Here is a 24448-nt window from a genome sequence, read left to right as displayed (position 1 = left end):
AATACATTTTGCTGGTTGTTTCTCTACATCCAAATCAAATAATATCGATTCTTTTTGTTTATAAGAATAAATTTAATGATAAGAAAGGGTTGTGTGCAAAGCCCCGACCGCAAGTTTGACATAGAACTAAATAAGGCAGTTTCCATGCATCATCCCGATTATGAAAATACCCGAATTTGCTGGTATTCAGTCGTTTTGTGCCGTTTTCTTAAAAGCGGACTGCGTCATCTAAGAATTCAAAATGAAATGTGGAGTCAATTTCTAGCCTCTAGGCATCATGCTGGTTCCGAAAATACCCAATTCGGTCATTTTATACTTTTGCCAGGAACCAGAGATCAATTTCTGGCCTCTGGCTATCAGTTTGGTCCCGGAAATACGCAATTCGGCCATTTTATACCGTTTTTCAGAATCCGTTTTTCAAATGGTCCTGGATTGATTTTTGGGCTTCTGTGCACGCACCTCGGTCATTTTAACCCGTAAAGACCCGGGACGGAACTTGTTTTTTGAAAATGCTCGTTCTCAGCACTGGAACGGCCGATTTGGGAAAACTTGGAATTTTATTCAAAGGGAATAGTAGCTCTAAGTTTTGGTAAAGATGCCACCCCTCTGGACCCCTCCCCGTTTTTGTGAGACGCAAATATTTCTGTGTTTTTTTTCAAATTTTTCAAACAGATTGACCAAACACTGGGAATTTTCATACGTATCAACTGCTCCATGTATCAAATCATGTCAGGTAGATGAAATATGGTATGTAAGAGTGAAATTTGTAGTTTCCAAATTATTTCAGTTCGAAATCACAAAACTACGTATTTTTATAAAAATTCAAAAAACAAACCCGTTCTTCAAATTTTTAACTCTACATTTTTGAAGTAAGGTCTCTTGAATCAATGCGCGATGAAATATTTATTTTAGCATGCAAGCATTTTGAGAAAAACCAGTTTAAATTCACCAAAGTACGTATTTACATAGAAACCTGATTTTCTCAGTCTCCCACGGTAGGTTTCAACTTAGCTCTTCAATTTTCAAGCTCTATACTTTTAGAGTAACGTCTTCTGAATCCAAAGATGGTGAAAGATTTTTTCTAGCATGCACAGATTTAGAGAAAATCAAGTTTTCATTAAAATTCGTACTTTAGTGAATTCAAACTCGTTGTCGATCCATTAGAGAAACATTTCTTGCTCCCAAAAACCTCCACATGCCAAATGTGGTTCCAGTTGCTTGATTAGTTCTCGAGTTACGCAAAAATTTGGATTTCATTTATATAGGAGCCCGATCAGAAAGAAAAAACAAAAATGTAACAGAAACTGTTAGTTATTACGGGAAAAACCTTACGGGCTGTGTTTTCAATTTGATCCTGTTAGGTGTTAAAATAACAGAAATTATAACAGAAATGATTCTACTAGTATTTAACACATATCAAAATTTGTTACTAATGTATCAGCTTTCTAACAAAATAAGATAGTATATAGAACAGTATAATAATAAACATTGTTAGAAACAACAGGTTCTGATAAAAACGAAAAATTAGTTAGGCTTGTTTCAGAACTACTTCATTTCAGGTTTTGTTATTATAACTCATTCAGATTCAATTTTGTTATCAAAATTATATGGAGAAATACAAAATTGTATAAAAATATGTTATTTGTATCTCGCGTTGATAGAATTTTGTAATTTTTTAGTTATGCTTTTCTGATCGGGAGCCCTCCCTTTCAGAGAAAGAAGGGGTGTCAAACCATGGAAAGTGTTTCTTGCTTCTTGAAACATCCATATGCCAAATTTGGTTCTATTCGCTTGATTAGCTCTCGAAATATGCAGAAATTTGTATGGACCCCCAACCCTTTCAGACTAGCGAGAAGTGCATTATCATCATTGAAACATTTCTTGCCTCCAATAACCTCCACATGTCAAATTTAGTTCCATTTACTTGACTAGTTCTAGAGTTATGCAGAAATTTTGGTTTCATTTATATGGAAGCCCTCCCTTCCATAGGAAGGAGGGGTGACGATCTATCACAGGAATATTTTTCACCACCCCACACCAAATTTGGTTCCATTTGCTTGATTAAATCTCAAGTAGGGTTATCGCTCCTATATTCATCTTAGTACCTATATTCATCTCATCGCGCATTTTTGATCAATTCATCGTCGAATTGTACCATATTTTCAACGTAAAACTTTCAATCACTTGACAAAACCAAGAAGCGAATAGGTTTACTTTAAAAAGTTTGTAAAAATTTGACGCTAAATTGGACGAATGAGAGAAATAAGATGAATATAGGTGCACCTGGCTGTTGAGATGTATAATGAAGCGATTACCCTAATACAGATATTTGTGGTTCGAACAGGGAGGGGTGTCGATCTACCACAGTAATATTTCTTGCTCCCAAAAACCTCCACATGCCAAATGTGGTTCCAGTTGCTTGATTAGTTCTCGAGTTATGCAGAACTTTGGGTTTCATTTGTATGAGAGCCCTCCCTTCCAGAGGAAGGAGCGGTCTCAAACTAACATAAAAACCTTTCCCGGCCTCATAAACCCCCTACATACAATTTTTCACGACGATCGATTCAGTCGCTTCCAAGTCTGTATGGATCTGACAGAAAGACGTAGATTAGGTTTTTTTTTTTTATTCTCGCTTATTTTCCGTCGGTCTAGTTCCGCCACTGTTGTGGCCAATCACCGACGCCCAGGGAGGCGACTCCACACCCAGGACCCTAACTCACGACCCGTTTATTAACGGACCGGCGCCAACGGCTTTACTTCCTCATGCGATGGAAGGCGTGATCCCAGAGATTTTTCGCCTCAGAAAATCTCCCGGTGTCGGCTAGGATTGAATCTAGACCAGTTGGGTTGGTTGTGAGTGGATCACGCCACCTCACAACCATCGACACCTATGTCGGCGGTGGGATTCGAACCCAGGCGTCGAGCGTGGTTGGCGGAGACGTTACCAACCACACTAGGCCCCCGCTCGACGTAGATTAGGTTAAATGAGATAGACTAAACAAAATTCTTCTGAATTGAAATAAAAGTGTATACAGTGACAGTTCGATTATATCACTCTCAAAAAACATTTTCAAGTGCTATATTTTAAAGATATTTTTTAATATAAGTTTCTTCTGTGTAAAAAGTTGAAACAATATTTAATTTTCAATATGCATATTGTCAACTGTTTTTTAACCTCAAACGTAACTTTCAAATAAATATACCTATATTTCATGTATTTTCTGTAAGGATCATTAATAAGCTAAATCTAAATCATTTTACTCAGCCCATACAATGAAACGTTGATGTTTTCAATTGAAGTTTCGATTCGCCACAATGGTAAATTTTCATTTTTCCAGGATTATTGCCATGTTTCCTTTTTCTTATGGTCTTATTACTGAATCGTCATTGGGTGTCGTTGAGCAAAGCATTCTGCTCCGGTCGAATACGTTTGGCAAAGGAAGTTTGGTCAAAAAAGTATTGTTAACTATTAAATATTTGTGAATATTCTTTTAAAGCAATCAACTCCAAAGGCGTTTAATGAGAATGTACTACGGAGAAGCGTTTAAAATATGATGAAGGATATTTGGTGTGAAATCAATATGAAGATTTTTTATTTATTTTTGATTTTTATAATTGAATATCTAATGATTAGCATGGAATGGTTGATGTTTTGTTTATTTACACGAAAACTTATGACTGTTGGAGCCTAAACATAATACTGGTTAGCACAAGCCCAAACTCCAAAAAATGAAAGATTAGAGCTTTTTAACCATTTCTGTGAATTTTGGTGCCCCTAGCAGAGATAACTTGTAGAGACTTAAATGAGTTTTCCCGTAAGCAAACGTGAAAGTGACGAACCCGGCGAGCAATTATCTTTTGTCGCGCTTCTGAATTTACTAAGGATACCAAAATCCATACGAGTTGTAAAAAAACTATATTTTTAACGGTAACCTGCTTGTGCTTCAGGGTAATATTTTTTTGCTTTCGTCGACCAGTGTAATTGTGTAATGACATAGCGCAATTAGCAATAAACGAATTCAGAGTACTAAAACCGCTATCGCTTTCAAATGCATGAAAGGATGTAGATAATAAAGAGATGCCGTAGAATTATAATAATTAACATCAGATTATTATTTCTTGAAATGACGTTGATAGCAATTAAACTTAGATGCGCTGGACTGGTTGTATTCATCAACCGAAATAGCCAGATAAGTCCGACTTCGATATCTTTCGACACTTCAAGTTAACCAATATTTCATAAAAATTACTTGAGAAATCATCAATAACCATTTGTTTTCAAAATTTTGTAGTAAAGCCAGTCAATTATCTCCAACTTTAGGCATATTATGCACTCACTGGAAAAAAATCTTTTCGTGACGTCACACGTAAGCTTAAGCTAAGTGCCCCATTTTTTCAGTTTTCGGCTCTGTTTGCCTTTAACGAGGTCTAGCACAAGAAGTATGATAGCTAGCTCAATTCTAGTGGTTGGTGGTTCACTCTACAGGTTGTTTTTGACACCAAGCATCTAAATCTTTTAGTTTAGCTGCTATTGCACTTTAAAATCAATAAGCTCCGCCTTCATTTAGCGTAATAAGATTCACAATTTTCTGCTCCACTGTGTAACAAAACGTCTCAAGCATTAATTTAGTATGCATGTTGTGTACAAAACGTCAACGACGCGTCTACGTAAACACAGGGGTTTTCAATATATGGAATCTGGCTAATATTTCAGATTTGGGACCGAATAAGGAATACTGGTCGATCTAGGTGCCACAGAAAATAATAAACTTTAAGTACGGTGAAAAAGCGCACAATAACCGCATCCGCGATTGTAGATAAATAATTTTTAGATTCCAGTACGAAATTTGGCAGTTTGTTTCAGAGCCGCGCTGACCAACTCAATAAACCATACTCTATTTCAAACCTGTAACAGCAGCAGTAAAGCGTGAAACAATCTCGACAGGATCGGAATCTGCGTGTAACGGCAAACGGCAAGCTCATAACCGAGCCGCCGCCGCCGCCGATGGAAGGCGATAAAAAAGAAACATGGCAGTAAAATTCGAATTTACCGTTAGCGGGACCACAAAAACGTCCAAAACAACGCTCTGTCGGTTCGCTAGGGCTTAGGAACCTGACGAAAGGAGAAAATAAGAAAGGCGAAAGCAAAGGGGCCAACAGCGGGAGCCGACGACTAGGCGGAACAAATCTAAATTCATATATTATGAATTTTATATTCGTGAGAATTTTTTCTCGATGTTATGAGGTGCTAGAAGCATTTGTTAGAATGCACGGTTGTATTGAATGGTATAAAAGTACGATAAAAGATTTTGGGAGTTACAATGAAATGACATAACGATAATTGTTCAATTCATAATAGTCGGGATACCTGAAAATGAACCGATTCGAAAATCAAAAAACAACGCTAAATAATGTACCACTCATATAAAAACATGCGATAAAATAGATATAATTGCAATTACTTGTTGCTTTTCATTTTGTTCTCGTCCATCAGCAGCAGATCAACGGTGCTGGTCACCAGTTCCGATCGGTGTTCGTTCGATCGCCGCACGTAGATCTGCCCGTTCACAGTGAAAACGTTTTTCAGCTTGCCCTCGCGTTTCATTTTCATTGCTTCCGCCTTCAGTCCCAAATTGGAGCGAGTGAGATTTTCATTCACAAATATCCTCGATCCACTTTCGAGTCCGATATCACGCAGGCTTAGCGCCTTATGGTCCAAGTAACGCCGGTAGAACTCGTGCCTAGCATTTCGGAACACAAACTGCACCACAATTATCGACTCGTTCGGTGTTTTCTGGCTCGAGGAAGCCGTCGACTTTGAGTTAGCGCGAATTTTCAAATTATCCAAAATTGCCTGACTGTAGCGAGGAATCTTCAACTTTGCCTCACTCCCGGACCCACTGGCACCACCGTTCAGCAGTCTTCTGATGTACACCAGCGGAATCTCTTGCTCCGAAAATCTTAAAACTCTACAAATCTTCACAAAATATTCACGCAAATTTTCACCCTGCCGATAGGGAATACCCATCAGCACCAGCTCGCAAATCTTTCCGGAGCGCTTCTCGTAGTCCTGGCTGGCTTGGAACAACCGATTGGTTTGCTTGATCTTTCGGTTGATGCTGTCGATCTTCTCCTCGATGGCACACCGCAAATCGCCCACCTCCGAGATCAACCGGTCGAATTTACAGTCGAGCGTTTTATTGGTGTTGATCGTGTTCAGCTGATTGCAGCGGTTCACTTCGGCGGCGCGCCTGCTGCTGGCCAGGATAGCCGCCAGGATTCCCGCGTACGCGTTGTCGTTCATCTCCTGCTGCAGCTGTTCATCGTCCTCGTTGACCGTATCGTCCAGCAGCAGCATCGGTAGTCCAGTGTTTGACATGGTGGCCAACTTCTTAATAACCGCTACTGTTTGAATAAAGTCTTTGCAGTATCACCTTGAAACAACACGGAAATTCCTCAACGTTTATCGTGGCGAGCATTTAAGCTATTCGAGTAAATCAAGACTATCCGATTATCCAATAAATTACCTTGAACTGAATCCTAAGTATGCTTGAACAAATGAACATTCAACATACTGAATTAATTTTTGAAGTTAAGCAAACTTGTATAAAAGGAGAAACCAATTACTCGTTCAGCTGTTCACGCTTCATTATTACAATTAAAAAAAACGAGTGTTGTTGTCGAGGAAACCGAAAACATACCAAAAGTTTAAGAAAAAAAATAACATTCATCATTCCAACATTCTCCAACTTACCACTCAATCGTCAACTTTTCTTACACCCAGTAAAATGTGTTCGACGAATATCACTCAAAAACAATCGATGACTATCACGAGTTTGACAAGCTTTTACAAGAGAATCACGGTTTTGTTCTTGAAATAAAATAAGGTGTAACAGATGAAACGTGCTGGTAACTTGACGTTTAACACGTGTTACGTAACAACAACTTGAAATGTTGCCAGAGTAGTGAAGTTTAATATAGTTTATAGACATAAGAAAAAAAAAATAAATTTGAAAACTTGTTCGGTTGAGTACTGGACAGAATAAATTTAATCATTCATTTTATGAAGAAAAAACCATATACATTTTGAGAATAACATCATAGTTAAACGCTTTTGATGAGTATTTGTCAACATGGTGGAGCATCTCCATGCACTGCTATTTAGCTCAAGTTTGAAATGAACGACTGCACGTTTCGTATTTGCTCCTCCGTGATTGATCTGAGCTCGTAAACAATTTAGTAGCTTCCGCTTTGATGATCGCTAACGGCGCTGGGAACATCCTTACGATGGTTTAGGGAAGGAAATGTTACAATATTGTTACCAGCGACTGAGTTTACCTCTGCATCTCTAACGACTATAACGGGAAAACGCTTACAGTGCCACCACAGTTATGGGTCAGCTACAATTATGAGTCACTTTTACGCAAATACGTATATTCTCACGAAACTGAACGAGACGCCATCTTGAATCCCAAGATGGTGACTTCCGGTTTCCGGAACACAACCTAAAATGGCCGAGTACCAATATGAGTATTTCAGGGATCGGGATGATGCGCAGACACCAGAAATATACTCCAAAGGCGATTTTTAAATTCAAGATGGTGACTTCCGGTTTCTGGAAAACATCCGAAATTGACCAAATACATATGAGTATGATACCAAGAGACCTGAATACGACACCAGACGAACCAGAAGTCACCATCTAGAATTTGAAAATGGCGTCTGAAGTCGATTTCCGGTCTCAGGGCGTCATTTGATTTTGAGATATACACATATTGGGGGGTACTCGACCATTCTGGGTTGTTTCCTAGAAACCGGAAGTCAACATCTTGGGACCTAAAATGGCGTCTGGGGTCATTTAATGGTCTCAGAGCATCATTCCAATACTCATATTACTTAGTATTTGATCACATTTTGTTGTTTTCCAGAATCCGGAAGTCGCCTTTTGGAATCAAAAATGGTGTCTGGGGTCGTTATCAAGTCTCTGGACATCATCTCGATTACGGAAATACACATATTGGAGGGTATTCGACCATCTTAAATTGCTTTCTAGAAACCGGAAGTCGCCATCTTGAAATTCAAAAAGGCGTCTGGGATCGGTGGACATCATCCCAGTTGTGAGAATAAATATTTTTTGACCTTGTATTTTTCATTGTTTCTTTGGCTTCTAGAAGCCCCTATCTATTCCGAAAGGACCATTTTGAAAGCATATCAACAAAACTGTGGTTGTAAGATTCCATTTAAAAAATCATGAAACCATAATATCCCTCAGTTTCGGAGCACATCCGCATATCACTAGTTATTTTTGAGTAATTTTCTGTACAAAAACATCGTTATTAAACACATTTTTTCATTACGGGTAATGGCACTTAGTGCGTACTTTTGACCCGCAGTTTATGCGTACTTTTGCCCCACAATGAGTTTTCCAACTGGTTTGAGTTTTATGACAAACATCGAAATATTTCCGGTAAAACAAATTCACCCTACAAACCACAATTATACAAGACTTTTTTGGGATCTGTTGTTTTCGAGTTTCTTTAGTTTCCGAATAGGTCAATCATAGTTCCCATAACTAAGAAAATTAGATCAAAACAGCTCAAACACACAATTTTCCTCCATTGCTTCGCCCCATTTAAACGTGTGATTAACTGACATTATAATACTGAAAATTCATACAACATTTTTTAAGTTTATTTTGCTCGTATGCTTCGAAAAGGCCAATGCGTACTTTTACCCCGTGCGTCCTTTTGCCCCTCACTACTCTATACCCGTCATAAGTTTGAAATCGCTTCACTGAGTATTGCAACACCCAGTGGTAAGATTGCAACACCCCGAAACGTTTAGCATCACTTAGAAAAGGCGAATTTATGTTATTCTATCTCTTGATTCCGACAGCCTAGAAAGTTGTGGTCTTCAAGAAAGATGTTCTGGATGTCAAGTGCTTGTGGTCGGGCGCACGGTATGAATTCAGCCGCAATATGGCGCTTGTTTGCATATAGTTTTGAATTTTTTGAACCTAATTTACCTCGTAAGTCCAACCACTTAAAAAGTTGTGAATTTCAGTAAAGTTTAAGACAAGGGCTTCTAGTTTGTATACAGTTTGGTATGGAATTTAAATTCTACGTGACGCTAGTGTACAGGTTTTACAGGTACAGGTATTTTCAACTAAAATTATTTGGTGAATTCAATCACTTAGAAGGCTTCGGTCTTTAGGAAAGTGGCCGAGACCTGGGGTTTTTGGTTTGTGGACAGTTTGGTTGGGAATGAGTCCTTTAAAAGTGCCAGAATATGCGTTCAATTTTGAGTGTTATATATACAATTTATCTCGAGAATTTACCTATTTAGAAAGTTGCAACTCAGCGGAAAAATATTTTAGAAGAAATTAGGGTATTTTTCGCCGAATCGATTGGACAGAGCTCTTTCGACCACAGTTTTAGAGATACAATCACGCTCTCACAAAACTTTAAAAAAAAAACTTGAATTTCTTGGCATGAAAATAGTTGTGGTGAACACGCGACATGTTGTCTTGAAAAAGATTTTTCCGTGGCACTTGCCGAAAACAGCAACTTTCTAGGAAGTAAAAATCACGGGCGAAGCTCACGTTAAAATACAAAGAATCGTGTGCACACTAGTGGCACGTAGCGGCAAAATTTCACACTAAACTTTTCTCCTACCAGAAGCTCTGGAAATTCTGAACAACTTCACTGAAACCCGCAACTTTGCATGAAAGCGCAATAATGAGATAAATTTAGGTAATAATACGATAAATAGTGTGCTCACTATCACCACATGTCGGTAAAATTCTGCACTAAACAGTTTTCCATCCCTTGACCAACTGAACACCTATCCCGAAGATCGCACGTTTCTTGGAGATCGAAATCGTGAGATAAATTAAGGACAAAATCCGACGAAATTCATGCTCAATCGCGCCACAAAGCAACAAAATTCTGCACTAAGCTGTGCGTCAACCAAAAATTTGTGACCTTCTGAACAACTTTGGAAAGAATCACAACCTTTTAGGAAGCCGGAATCACGACAAAGTTAACGTCAAAACACGACGAATTCGTGCTCACTAACGCCACAAAGCGGCAGAATTACACCTAGGCGACGTGCATAAATAACGTAACGCAACAACTCAATTTTTAGCACTCGCCCCCATTCTTTATGTAACAAAACATAACGCCTCTCCCTTTATGTGACAAAAATGTTAGTTTTTGGAGTGAAAGCATGGCCTTCCCGGAGATTTTTTGTTACGTAATGCTAATCTTACCTCTACTTGGGCGTCGTACACAAATTACGTAACGCTAAAAACCTAGATTTCAGACCCCCTCCCCCCTATGTAACGATAAGTAACGTTCGATATGACCCCCCCCCCCAAAATTACATAACGCTGGACATCTGCCCCCCCTTCCAAATTCGCAATTTTGAGCAAACATCACAGTTACGTAACGGTCCAACTACCCCCCCCCCCCCCTCTCCCCTATGTAACACCCCCCCCCCCTTCATGCGTTACGTAATTTGTGTACGACGCCTTGCTCCCATATGCAATAATTCGTAACGCTCAAGGGTAGCTTTCTCCTATTAGCCTTATGTTATCTATGTATGTCGCTAAATCCGTTACCCTGGACGTTCTAAAAACTGTGCTGAAGATCTTAACTTTTTTGGAGGTCGGAATTGTCAGATAAGTTAAGATCGAAATACGATGCATTGTGTCCGCATTAGGGCCACATAGCGGCAGAACTCTTTACTAAACTGTCTATCAGCCAAAAGTAATTTATTAATTGAAGACCGCAACTGTTAGAAGTCTGAATCGTAAAAAAGTTAGGGTCAAATCAAATCCTGTACTAAACAGCTCACTACCAGCAGCTCTTACCCTCTTAACGAGCGTGCTTGAGAACGCAACTTTCTAGGTCGTCGATATCACGAGATATCTGCCTATTCCAGGCGATGCAAAACTTTTGGGAGGTGCTGCAATATTCAACTTAGGTGTTGCAATACTCAGTGAAGCGATTCCAAACTTATGACGTGTAGTGAATATGTAAGCTCTCTCTCTCTCTCTCTCTGCTTTATGCCAGTACTTTTCGTTTTGTATATTCTGTTTAAGTTCTGCTCAAACTGGCATCGAAACAAGAAATATTGCGTATTCACAGGGTACAGTTCCATGAACTGCACGAAAATCTCGGCAGAAAGTTCACCAGAAACCGTTTGCAAAACAAAGATCGGCCAAGCTAATGGATAAAAAAGGACTTCGTTCTTCTTGTCTAATCCATGGTTCAAACCACTGCACATTGGGAAAAAACGGACCCAAATTTCCACTAAATTAATGCCGCTGAGCTGGCAACCTGCAATATAGCATTTCTTATGTAAAATTGGTCAATAAATCGATTGGTAATAGTTTCATCCTGTGCAGGGCACGGGAAAAGGCCTATATTCCCAAAAATACGCAAAATAGGGTGAAAAGGGGTAAAATAGACTATTTTCCGTGCCCTGCACGAAATGAAACTATCACCAATCGATTTATTGTCCCCTTTTACATAAGAAATGCTACATTTCAGGTTGCCAGTCTAGCGGCGATTTTTTAGTGGAAAAACCAGAACCCACATTTCCACTAAATAATCGCCGCTGGACTAACAATCTGAAATATTGTATATTTATTTATATTTTTATTTATTGTGTATTGACAAATTTACGCGAACAATGAACCAATTACATGCGAGCATTCCTAGCACAGACGACGTGAATGGACACCATCCGTTCCCTGTGATATTCTCTGTATCAATATCGAAATAAAAATAAACAGAGTCTCCCCGTCCCAATAGGTCAATTTATTGTTGCTTAGACTAATATGATGTCTCGAAGGTAAAAGTTTTCCGAAAAGTTTGAAACAATCCCCATTTTTGAACAATTTCTAAACCTGCCTGCAGAACCTAATAAAAACTGATATCTTGAAAGAAAATATGCCGGTAATAGCAACAGTACCAGTGGAGTAAAGAGCCGCAGGTCTCTCGTCTATGATTGCAGCGGTACTCTTCTATTCGTACATTTCAGCGGTATACTTCTATACGTACTGTAGTGGTACACTTTTGTTTGTACTTTTCTATTCGTGTGTAATCGAGGAAAAACTGCAATGCTGCTGCTGATGGTGATTGAAAGTTTATCTCATAAATGTGATTACCATAAATTACTCAACAAGAATTGTAAATTTTTGCAACGGATATTTATTTAATTTTATCTTCAATATTCACTTACTAATCGTGACCGGATAGTATCGGAAGAGTCAATTCTCAAATATAGACATTCATAGAAGAGTAAGAGCCTGCGAATGATTATGAATTTTTGGTTTATTTACTAAGATTCATTCAAAATCTCTTTTTACATTTCAAAATTGTTAGATGATATATTATTATTCTAAGCTTCACCAGTATAAACGTATATTAGTTGTCTTCGTAATACAGCGAATGTAGTTGTAGGCAATGTAGTTGTAGGAACTTGGTAATAATTTTGTTCAACATATCTTCTTATGTTTGCCAATTAATAAACCTTTGTTGTAAGGGTTTCCATATTTTTTTGGAAGTAAGATCCATATTATAGATTTGATTTAATCAGAGTTAAATGAAACAAAACCATTCATTATGATAACGTAAGTATTATTGGATTTGGTTTTTGAGGATATAGAGTTAATTCTGACTTTGACGCATTACGAGAAATTCTTGGTGCTTCTTCGACAAGCATGATATGCTTGTGCCTTGTTAAATACAGTCAGGTTTTTTTACGCGGTTTTTTTATACGCGGATTTTTTAACGAGGTTTTTTTTACGCGCATTTTTTAATCAACGCGGTTTTTTTATGCAATACCGCGCTAATTCAAAAAAAATTTCGCAAATTTCTGAATTAACGTGAGTTTGGAACCAGAAACGTTTAAGTGTTTATCTAGTAAAAGACTTAGTGAAAAAAATACCCTCTGTCCTCTGAAAGATCCGGAATGACCGTCAAAGAGAACAATTTTAAATACTGGTTCTAGAGCGTCTCGGGTTTTTTCTAAAGCCCTTGTTGCTGGACTACTTTACGCGGATTTTTAACTTAACGTGTTTTTTACGCGGTTTTTTTACGCGGATTTTTGAATTAGCGCGGTTTTTACGCGGATTTTCGGATTAACGCGGTTTTTTTACGAGGTACGTATCCCCCGCGTAAAAAAAACCTGACAGTACATGTTGTTTGCACACAAAAAAATACTACAGGCATAATATCGCCAAATATAGACGATATTCTTCCGAGTGTTGTTAAATATATTTCAAAAATTGAATTCCAGGGGAAGCTGAAAATAAAAATACGTACAGTCGCTGAGCAAACACATTGATTCTGTCTGCAGACTCTGTATATTTTGTAACAAAAAATCCCCTAATTACAGTGTTTAGTCCCACGTCACCATTTCATAAAACCCTAGGGCTGTATACTGCCGTTCCAAGCATAGTTGTCCCATGTTCTACATAAACCTTATGTACGCTGGGACAGTTATGCTTGGAACGGCAGTATACCTTGTAGTATTCTTAGTTTGAGCTTCTGGGTAATTTTTTTGTGTGCTTTGTCAACGTTATATCGTGATCGGGAATGTCCCAAAATGTACCATGATCAAACAAATTCTCCTTGCGATGTTCATTGACATTTTTTCAAGTAATATTATTGGTAAAAAAACCATTTTCGAGTTGAATTTTTCGGAAAATACTCTATATTTTTTAGTAAAATGTTTCCATAACATCTAAATTTCCTGTAAGAACATTTCTTGCGCAAACCATTTGCTTTAAAGTTAGAATGATTGGTGAAATGCGAAGGTCTGTTTTGTTTCATGACTGGAACAGAATCATGATCGGAACAGCTTACTTCTGAGACTTCACCGCTTCACTTTGTCTGTACTTGATATAATGATGGATTTTACGTAGGTACAATTCATGGAAAAGTTTTTGTTAGAAAACACTTTTCTCCTTGAGAGTGCCCATTTTGGAATGTTTAGATTAGTTTTAGACAGTTAAATTGTCCACCTATAAAAAAACATGAATTCAAATGAATTTTAAATAAAATGGATGGCCCGAATATGATACATTTTTTGATCGGATCATGATTTACCCTATTCCGATAATGGTATAAATTCTATGATCAGATGAGGTCCCCGTGGTTCTGTGGTTAATGTCGGTCGGCTAGCTCTCCCACACGGTTGTGATATCGGGTTCGATTCCCGATCGAGTCGAGGATCTTTTCGAGCTGGAAATTTTCTCGACTCAGCACTGGGGCACGGTGTATCGTTGTACTTATCCTACACATGCAAAAGTGCCAAAAACAATATCGATAACGAATTCTCTCAACTAATCTAGTTGATCGAGACCGCTATTAGCCCCAAGGCTAAGCGTGCGATATTGTTTGTTTTGTCTATGATCAGATTGAACGATAGATTTGAATTAATTCACGTCGGATTTGCTATAAATTATTATTTTTGTAAACTAGACAAATGGATTGTTTAGATAAACGTTAATTGTTTATGATAACATGCGTAGTTAATGGTGAAAATGTGACATGAAAATCTACGTACCATGAAAATAGTCTGAATTGTTCCGATCATGATACATTACCTAATTATATAAGTTTGACAAAATACCTTGAGCATATTTGAAAGATAACAAAAACTGATTAGGAACTAAACAAACGCAACTTTCCATAAAAGACGCATAAGAAGCCAGACAGTTAACAGCTTAGCAGAAGATTATTGAGCTCATTTAAAGAATCATTTGATTTAGATTTTTGCATTTCTAACATCAAGATTTGTGTTACTGAAGAAATAGTTGTTTGAATGTCACCATTTCAATGTTACTTTTTTCCGATTTCAGAAATATAATTTGCTAATATATTTTGCTTATCGGCAAAGCCAAACTAGCAGAGCCCAAGTCCAGAAAACGAACCCAACCCAGCGGTTTGTCCCTTTGAAGCTAGTTAGCCGAATGATGAAAAATAATTCGGAACAATTTTCCCTCCATTCAAAACCAGCCCAAGCGCTGCCCCAACACACCGTTCGATCCCCGCTCGTGATCAAAAACCGCTGAAATGAACCCGCAACAAAGCGCCAAATGAAGCAAACAAAAAAAAAATCATAGCATTTTTTCTCTTCATCACCCAAATTTACTTCGGGAAGCAAAAAGTGGCACAAAAGGCCTCACAAGTGTGACACAAATGAAAAATGAGTAAGTGGCGGGTTTCCTTTTTTGTCGGTTTTTTTTTTTGTTATGAGGAACTTTTTTTTCTCTATCTTCTGTGTTTGTTCGGTAGCCTTAAGGGCGGGGGGACTGGTTAGCTTAAAGCAGGAGACTAACCTCTCGCGGATCAAAGCAAAACAGAATTAGCTTGATGAAAAGTCCATTTTCCACTCACACGAAAACCGTGCGCGCGTCCTCGTCCAAGCAGCACAGAAGGCAGAAAGGGTTTCGAGCAACAGAAAAAGTAGAATTGGAAATTTTCCAGCTCGCACCGTTTGCGACGACCAAACCCAAAAGGATAATTTCTCTTCTGTGGCGACATAAAGGAGAGTCGAATACACGCGTCCAAGTAATATTTCGCTAAAGTGCGCTTGTCTCCTCGGAAAATACTCATCGCTCGCACGTACCCACACAAATACTAACAAACGTGCCGAAGGTTTGAGACAGTTCTAGGAGTACAGAGAAGAGATTAAAGTTTCCGGAGTGAAATATTTTTGCACGTACAATCCAAACCACTCGACGGAAGCATTTCGCTGTACAGAAGAACAACACACCCTTTAGGTGGCGAAGACAAGAGAATGAGCGAGATAGCGGACGTGAGGACAAGGAGGACGACGACGGTGTCTACGCTGACGGTCAACCCCACCGACCCGCCGCTTGGGTTCGACCGCCGCTACCGCGCGAATGGGAGCTTTCGTCCCTAGCGGGCCCTCAACTGGTAGGGGTTAATAAACGGAAAATTATCGATCCTGATGGTTGTTAGTCGGTTTTAGTTCAAAACAGAGAGCGAGTGAGACGAGCAGCCGCTCGCTGCATATTACAACGATGTGTACGACCGAGTACTGGAAGGGCGCAGCGAGCAGTCAGCCAGCGCCTAATGCGGAGCCTGATAGCTACCGGGCAGTGTGCGCAGATAGACTGCCCGCGCGACAGAATGATTGCACTTATTACCACAAAAGTAATTCTTCCGCACGGGTTTCAATGTTGATACACCGGAATAACTAGTATTTTGAAACAATCTTTTTTCTCATTTAGGGCATAAGCAAAATGTCAGCTGGCAGCCCTGGGTACATCAAACTGCCTCACTGCTCACAACATTAAAAAGCACTCGGCGCTCCTTCTAAAGTAATCAAATCAGGGTGTAGAACCTACCAAAAAGCACACAGACTGTCAACTTTTGACAGCTCGTTTCCGGTACGATATATGCATGGGAATTTGAAAATGTTGGAATGATGACACGAAATGAAACAACTAAAGATGACAACTTACTCGTAAAAGAAGACGCTAAAATGCTAGATATTCCTTTTTTACAATTCTCCACACGTCGCTGTGCTTCACGATGCTCTGCACTGACAGTGTATCTTCAAGCACATAACATTTTTTCACATCTCAAACATGGCAACAATTTGGCTGCCAGTTCTATAGTTTTCTAGTAATAGATAACCTCGCCAATTGAAAAATCTTTCGCCGTTCAAATAATCATCCACTTTCACACAAGATTCAAAAAACAAAACGGTCCATAAGTGCAAGAAACCACAGTAAAAATGTAGCGAAGAGAAAAAAAACACGCACACGCCGGTTAGAGCGATTGAAAATCCTAGTGGAATCCTTGCAATCTACAGCGAAGCCAACGCCGTTGCCGCACAGCCGTTCGCCGTCGCCCGTGTTCGTAACGCACACGCAGTCGGTCAGCCAACAACGATTATACCTAAGGATCTCGCAAATCGGAGCAGAAATTTTTCCCGTTTTTCCACGAACAGAGCCCCCCGTACGCTGTGTTACCGCCACCGACAACAGTATGAGAAGCAGCGTACAGCACTGTGGTAGTGGCGTGAAAAATTTTGAAGAGCGCGAGAGTCACCCTCGGCAGGCTGGCACAGGCGGTGGCGATTTCGTTGGTACTATTATTGATGCAATCGTTTCTCTAGCGAGGAACCACGAGAGGGAGAACGCGTCAGGCACGGAAAACACTGGAAAAGCTTATCACACAGCCAAGCACATTGGGCTGTGCCGGTTAGGAGCTGGTGTCCACACATACATGCATACAAACGGTGGTGTTCAGGTTGGTCAGAAAAACTAGCTTTTTCTTCAACATTATAAAATCCCTGAACATAGTTGTGAGCTAATGGGGCTGCATGGTTGTTCGTGGAAAATGCACTCCTCATTACATTGTTCAACAAATAGGGAATAATTTCGAATTCATTATTTAATATCGGACATCGTTTATTACCGACGATTCAACAAGTTTTTTCAACCGAAATATTTTGTTCAGCTACATTCGCATGCAATCCACTGTGTTTCTGAACATATCAGTTCTACAACGAGAAAGAGAAATTTTGAAACTTTCGCTCGATTATTCTCTTTCTCTGGATTTTGCTTTTCCCACGAATTTCCTTCGCCAAATTTAAAGTCCTTGCAAAATTGTCTCATTAAATTCGATAGAAAAGAATGCAACTTCGTCTTCACCAAAGAAAAAAAAATCCTGTGCTGGATTGCGCACAAACTTTGATTGATATCGTTTGCAATGACAGTCGAATCTCGAAAGGATATATCACATCTATCTTCGGAGCAGTCATATATTCAAATACACCGGTTGCAAGAAGCTTACCTGAGAGACGCATTCGCAGCACAGTGCGGTCGTGATCGGTTTTTTTTGTCGATTAGTTCTTGTGTTGCGCGATAACAATAGCCTGTTGTATATCGGCAGAAACATCTGCACACTGGTAGGGGCAGGCTACCCCGCCAGTGATTCGATACGCAGCTGATATATATCAGCAAGAATAATTCTCCCGCACCGCTGTTACCCCGCTAGCAGCACGGACCACCATACGATCGAGCGAGTGGAAGGCAACTACAAGTGGCATCTACAAGGTCGCGTGTAGGATACGGCCACTGTGTCACAACACGAAGCTGGATCGTCATTGTTTGTTCTGCGGAGACACTCGATTAATCCAACTATCAGCCGTGAGGTCGTGACTTAGACGTTCGGTGAAGTATTACCTTTAGAATTTTTACTATTATTACAATGTTATAATATTATTATTAATATTATTATTGATATTATTATTATTGTTATTAATACTATTATTACTATAATTATTATTATTATTATTATTACTATTGTTATTAGTATTAGTATTACTGCCTTTTTTTATTTGATCCATTGTAGATTGAAAAATTGTTTTTAAAATTTATTATTAACTACTTGAACCACCCCCCCCCCATATTCGAATATTTATCATTTGTGTGCGGTAGAGCGTAACGCTCCCGCAAAATGGACGACATGCAGGTGCAACTTTTCCTGGATGTGGAAACAAACGGGGAAGAAATTGAAATTTCTCCCATCAGCTCACCCCTACCTTCCCCTGTGCCCTCCCCTCTGCCAAGTCCTGTACCAAGAGTACCGGAAGTACGGGTAAAAGCTTACCCAGATGCCGCTGGCGGTCCCTACGTTGTTTTTTTCCGGCCCATAAAGAAGCCATTGAATATTATTCAAATTGGCAAAGACCTGGCAAAACATTTTTCGGCCGTAACCGAGATTACGAAGGTGAGGGCCGAACAAACTGCGAGTTGTCGTGAGTAGCTTGAAGCAAGCAAACGAAATTGCTGGCTACGAGCTCTTCACGAGAGAGTATCGCGTGTACATCCCTGCCAAGGATGTAGAAATCGACGGTGTGGTTACCGAGGGGAATCTCACTGTCGATGACATTTTGCGTCATGCGTGCTGTTTTAAAAACCCCTTGATGCAAAGTGTAAAGATACTGGATTGCAAGCAATTGCATTCAGTATCCATCGAAGAAGGAAAGAAGAAATTCCTCCCTTCGGATTCCTTCCGAGTAACATTCGCCGGATCCGCGCTGCCGAACTACGTCCGCTTGGACAGGGTTTGTCTACCTGTACGCCTGTTCGTACCGCGGGTCATGCATTGCCAAAACTGTAAGCAGTTAGGTCACACAGCCACCTACTGCTGCAACAAGGCACGCTGTAGCAAGTGCGGAGGCAATCATGCTGAGAACGCTTGCAGTGGGGATACTGAAAAGTGTCTTTATTGCGAGGGAACTCGGCATGACCTTCCGGCATGTCCCGCGTACAAACAGCGCGAGGAAAATATTAAGCGTTCCCTTAAGGAACGATCAAAGCGCTCTTTTGCAGAAATGCTTAAGAGGGCTGAGCCACCCTCGACAGGAAACATCTTTTCCTTCTTGCCAACTGATGAGGGTACATCTGACGATCCCGTCGAAGGGTGTTCCTATGCCTTGCCAGAGGGATCTATGAAGAGGAGAATGCTCAACTCTCCTAATCTTTCTCGCAAAGGTCGTAAGATAACCCCTAGCGGAATGACCAATAAGACAACACAAAAAGGAAGCAGTGAGAAAAACCGAAGCAGGTACCCCCCGGTTTTAATTTCAAATCAAACCAGGAGTACCCACCGCTTCCTGGGGCACCAAAAACCCCTCGTGCACCCATTTCTCGATCAGAAGACATAAAAGAAACAGGGTTCATAAAATTCTCTGATATTGTGGACTGGATATTTAAAACATTCAACATACCAGATCCCCTTCAAAACATTCTTCTTGCCCTTCTCCCTACAGTGAAAACCTTTTTGAAGCAACTCACAGCAACTTGGCCCCTCATTTCAGCTATCGTATCTTTCGATGACTAATACGTCGAAAGAGGTTAGGAATTTTGTCACTGTGTTACAGTGGAACTGCAGAAGTATCATCCCCAAATTTGATTTATTTTCACATTTGATAAACACATACAATTGTGATGCGTTCGCGCTCTGTGAAACTTTTTCTCAATTCAAATGACCAACTTAATTTCCACGATTTTAACATCATTCGTCGAGATCGAGACTCACACGGTGGAGGGGTACTTTTAGGCTTGAGCTTGAGCTTGAGCTTGATTGATCACCACCGGTTGCCACTTCGTTACTGATCAGGATCGATTGGAGTTGTAAATCGAATTTAGTGATTCCTGCTTGGGATTTAGCTTTTCGATGTGCATCTCCAATAACCCCTGCATGCTGATCAGTACCGACACCTGCCGGTCCAGAACGTAGATCAAAGGAAGGAAGGAAAGGGGTGTTAGTTCGATACTTGTTGTTACTAGAGGCCGGATATACTCCTGCACACTCCACAAGCACCACGGGTATAGGAATTTTGTGTTAGTTGTTTGTCGCGTTTCTTCTCTACATACGATAAAACTCTTGGCGGTATTTATGGGCCCTCGTCCACTAAGATATTTTTCGCGAACCTATCTTCTATGTATCTAAGACGTTTTGTTTCATTGATTTTAGGAGTACGACGGGAATAACGAGCTTTGTACTAATAGAGGAACTGACCGACCCTTCCAATTTTGAACCCGACGAGCACGCACTTTCCCGAGGTTAGTGGTGCGATCTTCGATATATGAACTCACGAAAGCGCGCCAGGTGCCAACATGTTTGAAACCTCATCATATTTGCAGTGACGGGATACAAGCGAATCGTGGAGGTTAAGTAATTTCACGGTGGAGGGGTACTTTTAGGGATCAAAAAGTGCTATTCTTTTTTCAGAATCGACCTCCCCTCGATCTCGAATATTGAAGTTGTTGCCATTCAAACGAATATGAATGGAAAAGACCTTTGCCTTGTTTCGTTATATATTCCCCCATCCGCGCGGATTGAACAGAAGCAACTCCTTGATATAGCAGAATTGCTTCCCGCACCTTTTTTGATTTTGGGAGATTTTAACTCTCACTGTTCGCTATGGGGGTCGCTGTACGACGACAACCGATCTTCTTTAATTTGTAACTTGATCGACGACTTCAATATGACACTTTTGAATACTGGGGAAGCGACACGTGTACCTAATCCTCCAGCACGTGAAAGCGTGCTTGACCTATCCCTCTGCTCGACATCACTAGCGTTAGATTGCCAGTGGAAAGTAATCAACGATCCCCACGGTAGTGATCATCTTCCAATCGTTATATCAATTGCTAATGGTTCAACTCCCCCGAACCCAATCAATATTTCCTACGACCTTACACGTAATATTGATTGAAGGCGTTATGAGTCTATTATAGCGGAGTCTATCGAGACTCACGAGGAACTTCCTCCGGAGGAAGAATACGCGTTCTTAGCTGGCTTGATAATCGACGCCGCGACTCAAGCTCAGACGAAACCGATACCCGGGGTGACGATTAGACAGCGCCCTCCCAACAAATGGTGGGACAAAGAGTGCTCTGAGCTGTACGCGCGAAGGTCCGCGGCGTATAAGGACTACCGGGAGTACGGCGAAAAGACGCGGGTACTGGCGGCGGTTCGTAAACGCGTTGTCGAGGGAAACAGCGATGAGCACTCTTTGGGATACCGCCAGGCGCATGCGGAACCGTGACGTTTCGAATGAGAGTGAGGAGTATTCAGATCGCTGGATACTCGATTTTGCCAAAAAGGTCTGTCCGGACTCTGTACCGGAACAGAAAACCTTTCGCGACGCGTTTATAGTAACTACGGAAGAGCCTCCATTTTCGATGCTGGAATTTTCAATGGCTCTACTGTCGTGCAACAATAAGGTTCCAGGGTTAGATAGAATAAAGTTCAACCTGTTGAAGAATCTACATCGATGGACATCGATGACATCGATGAATGTCTTGCAAATTCATGCACGCTAAGGCAACTTGCAGACGATAGCGTTGTATCCATTACTGGTAGCGAGGCTAGCGATCTGCAAGGACCATTGCAAGATACCTTAGACAATTTGTCTGAATGGGCTCTTAAGCTGGGTATCGAATTCTCTCCGGAGAAAACTGAGTTGGTCGTTTTTTCTAGGAAGCATAACCCAGCTCCAGCTCATACTCACGGGTAAAACGATCTCTCAGGTTTTAGTCGCTAAATATCTCGGGGTCTGGTTCGACTCTAAATGCACCTGGGCTTGTCATATTAGGTATCTGACACGAAAACGCCAACAGAGGATTAATTTTCTTCGTACGATTACCGGAACCTGGTGGGGAGCCCACCCAGGAGACCTTCTAAGGCTTTACCAAACAACGATATTGTCAGTTCTTGAGTACGGCTGTTTCTGCTTTCGCTCCGCCGCGAACACGCACATTATAAAATTAAAGAGAAAACAATATCGTTGTTTGCGTATTGCCTTGGGTTGCATGCAGTCGACCTATACGATGAGTCTTGAAGTGCTAGCGGGTATTCTTCCGTTGGAACATCGTTTTTGGAATCTCTCTTACCGGTTGCTAATTTGATGCACAGTTATGAACCCATTAGTAATTGAAAATTTCGAGAGGTTGGTCGACCTTCAATCTCAATCCAGATTTATGACTTTATATTTTGACTATATGGCTCAAGATATTAATCCTTCTTCATACGATTCCTCCAATGTCGCACTTTTAGATACTTCTAATAATGCTATATTCTTCGGCACCACCATGAAACAAGACATTTCTGGTATCCCGGATCAATTGCGACCCCAAGAGATCCCTAAGATTTTTTCCAATAAGTTTAAACATGTTAGTTATGATAAAAGGTTTTACACTGACGGATCTAATCTAGATGAGTCCACTGGCTTCGGTGTTTTCCACGAAAATTTTACCGCCTCCTACAAACTCGATGCTCCTGCTTCCGTGTACGTCGCAGAACTTGCTGCTATTCAGTACTCTCTTGGAATCATCGAAACCCTACCCATAGACCACTACTTCATCTTCACAGATAGTCTCAGTGCCATTGAGGCTCTGCGATCGATGTAGCCTGCGAAGCACACCCCGTATTTCCTGGGGAAAATACGGCGGTTTTTAAGTGCTTTAACAGATAAAAATTACCGGGTTACCTTAGCGTGGGTCCCTTCTCATTGCTCGATTCCGGGTAATGAAAAGGTTTACTCTTTAGCTAAGGTGGGTGCTATTGATGGCGATATTTATGAAAGACCAATTGCTTATGATGAATTTTATAGCATTTTGCGTCAGAGAACACTCAACAGTTGGCAATCATCATGGAACTCAGATGAACTGGGACGGTGGCTACATTCCATTTTTCCTAAGGTATCGACGAAAGCATGGTTCAAGGGGTTGGATGTCGGTCGGGACTTCATTCGCGTGATGTCCAGACTTATGTCCAATCACTACACGTTAAACACGCATCTCTTTGTATAGGGCTTGTAGACAGTAATCACTGCGTTTGTGGCGATGGCTACCATGACATCGAGCATGTTGTTTGGTCGTGTGCCGAATTCTGTGATGTTAGGTCCGAGCTTATAGATTCCCTCCGGGCCCGAGGAAAACAACCGAACGTACCCGTTAGAGACATTTTGGGAAGCGGTGATCTCCAGTACATGACACAACTGTACTGTTATTTGAAAAAGACTGACATTTAAATTTAATATTCTTTGTCTATTTGTCAGAATACCCGTATACGAAGCTGGAGACACGAACACGAAGAGCCTAAATCTATGTTTAAAAAACAAAAAAGAACACCAGTCGAAACACAAATAGATCGTATATCTTAATTAGTTTTAAGCAAGAATTGTATCTCCCCTCCTCTCACCTTAAATCCCCACTAGCTCGTAGTCGGCCGCGAGAATAAAAAAAAGGCCTCCCTCTTTTCCCTGCTAACGTAGAATTAATACGAATTGTACTTGGCTAAGTAAAACAGAAAATGTATCGTGCCGTGTCAAATAAACTAATTTTAAACCATAAATCAAATGCACTCCTCAAGGTTCCAATATTCAAAGTAATGCTTATATTCAACACTCTAGTTCTATCTTGGGATAGTCAATTCCACAAGTACAGTCCTAAAATGATTATTTCGAATCCAAAATTCATATCCAATCTCGAAATAAATAAATTTCTTATCCCAATACCAAAACCCTAAATTGAAGTCGTATATTCATCAACCAAATGCAATACTCAAATCTCATCCTAACATACTTGAGGACTTGGATCCAATTCTCAAGTCCAATCCATAGGCCCAGCTCTCAAAATCATCCTCAACTTCAACCATTAAATCAAATTCCTAAACATAATTTTAAAGCTTAATAAATCCATTCCCCAAATGTAATACTCAAAGGCAATGTTCGAACAAAACCACAAACCGAATAACTCGAATTAACTAAATCCTATTCAAATCCAATTCAAATTAAATTCAAACAATTCAGATTCAATTCATATCCAACCTAAATTTTTATCCAATCCAATCTGAATTGAATTGCCGCATCCGATTTT

At 40.2% G+C, this 24448-nt stretch overlaps 1 protein-coding gene across 2 annotated transcripts in view; it reads right to left on the bottom strand.

Annotated features, from left to right (window-relative positions):
• The window catches only part of LOC129726150 (serine/threonine-protein phosphatase 4 regulatory subunit 1-like), a 345895-nt gene that overhangs the window by 154319 nt on the left and 167128 nt on the right, over positions 1-24448 (bottom strand). The window contains exon 1 of one of the 2 annotated variants that reach the window (XM_055682837.1): positions 5463-6457. The exons of the other annotated variant lie outside the window; for it this stretch is intronic. Coding sequence (XP_055538812.1) covers positions 5463-6379 — 917 coding nt within the window. The 5' untranslated portion in view covers positions 6380-6457. Of the gene's footprint in view, positions 1-5462; positions 6458-24448 lie in introns of those variants that run through there. 2 annotated transcript variants of the gene reach the window in all.

This window comes from Wyeomyia smithii, chromosome 2, assembly GCF_029784165.1.
Source record: "Wyeomyia smithii strain HCP4-BCI-WySm-NY-G18 chromosome 2, ASM2978416v1, whole genome shotgun sequence".
Taxonomy (NCBI): Eukaryota; Metazoa; Arthropoda; class Insecta; order Diptera; family Culicidae; genus Wyeomyia; species Wyeomyia smithii.
This window is presented reverse-complemented; position numbering and strand designations above follow the sequence as displayed.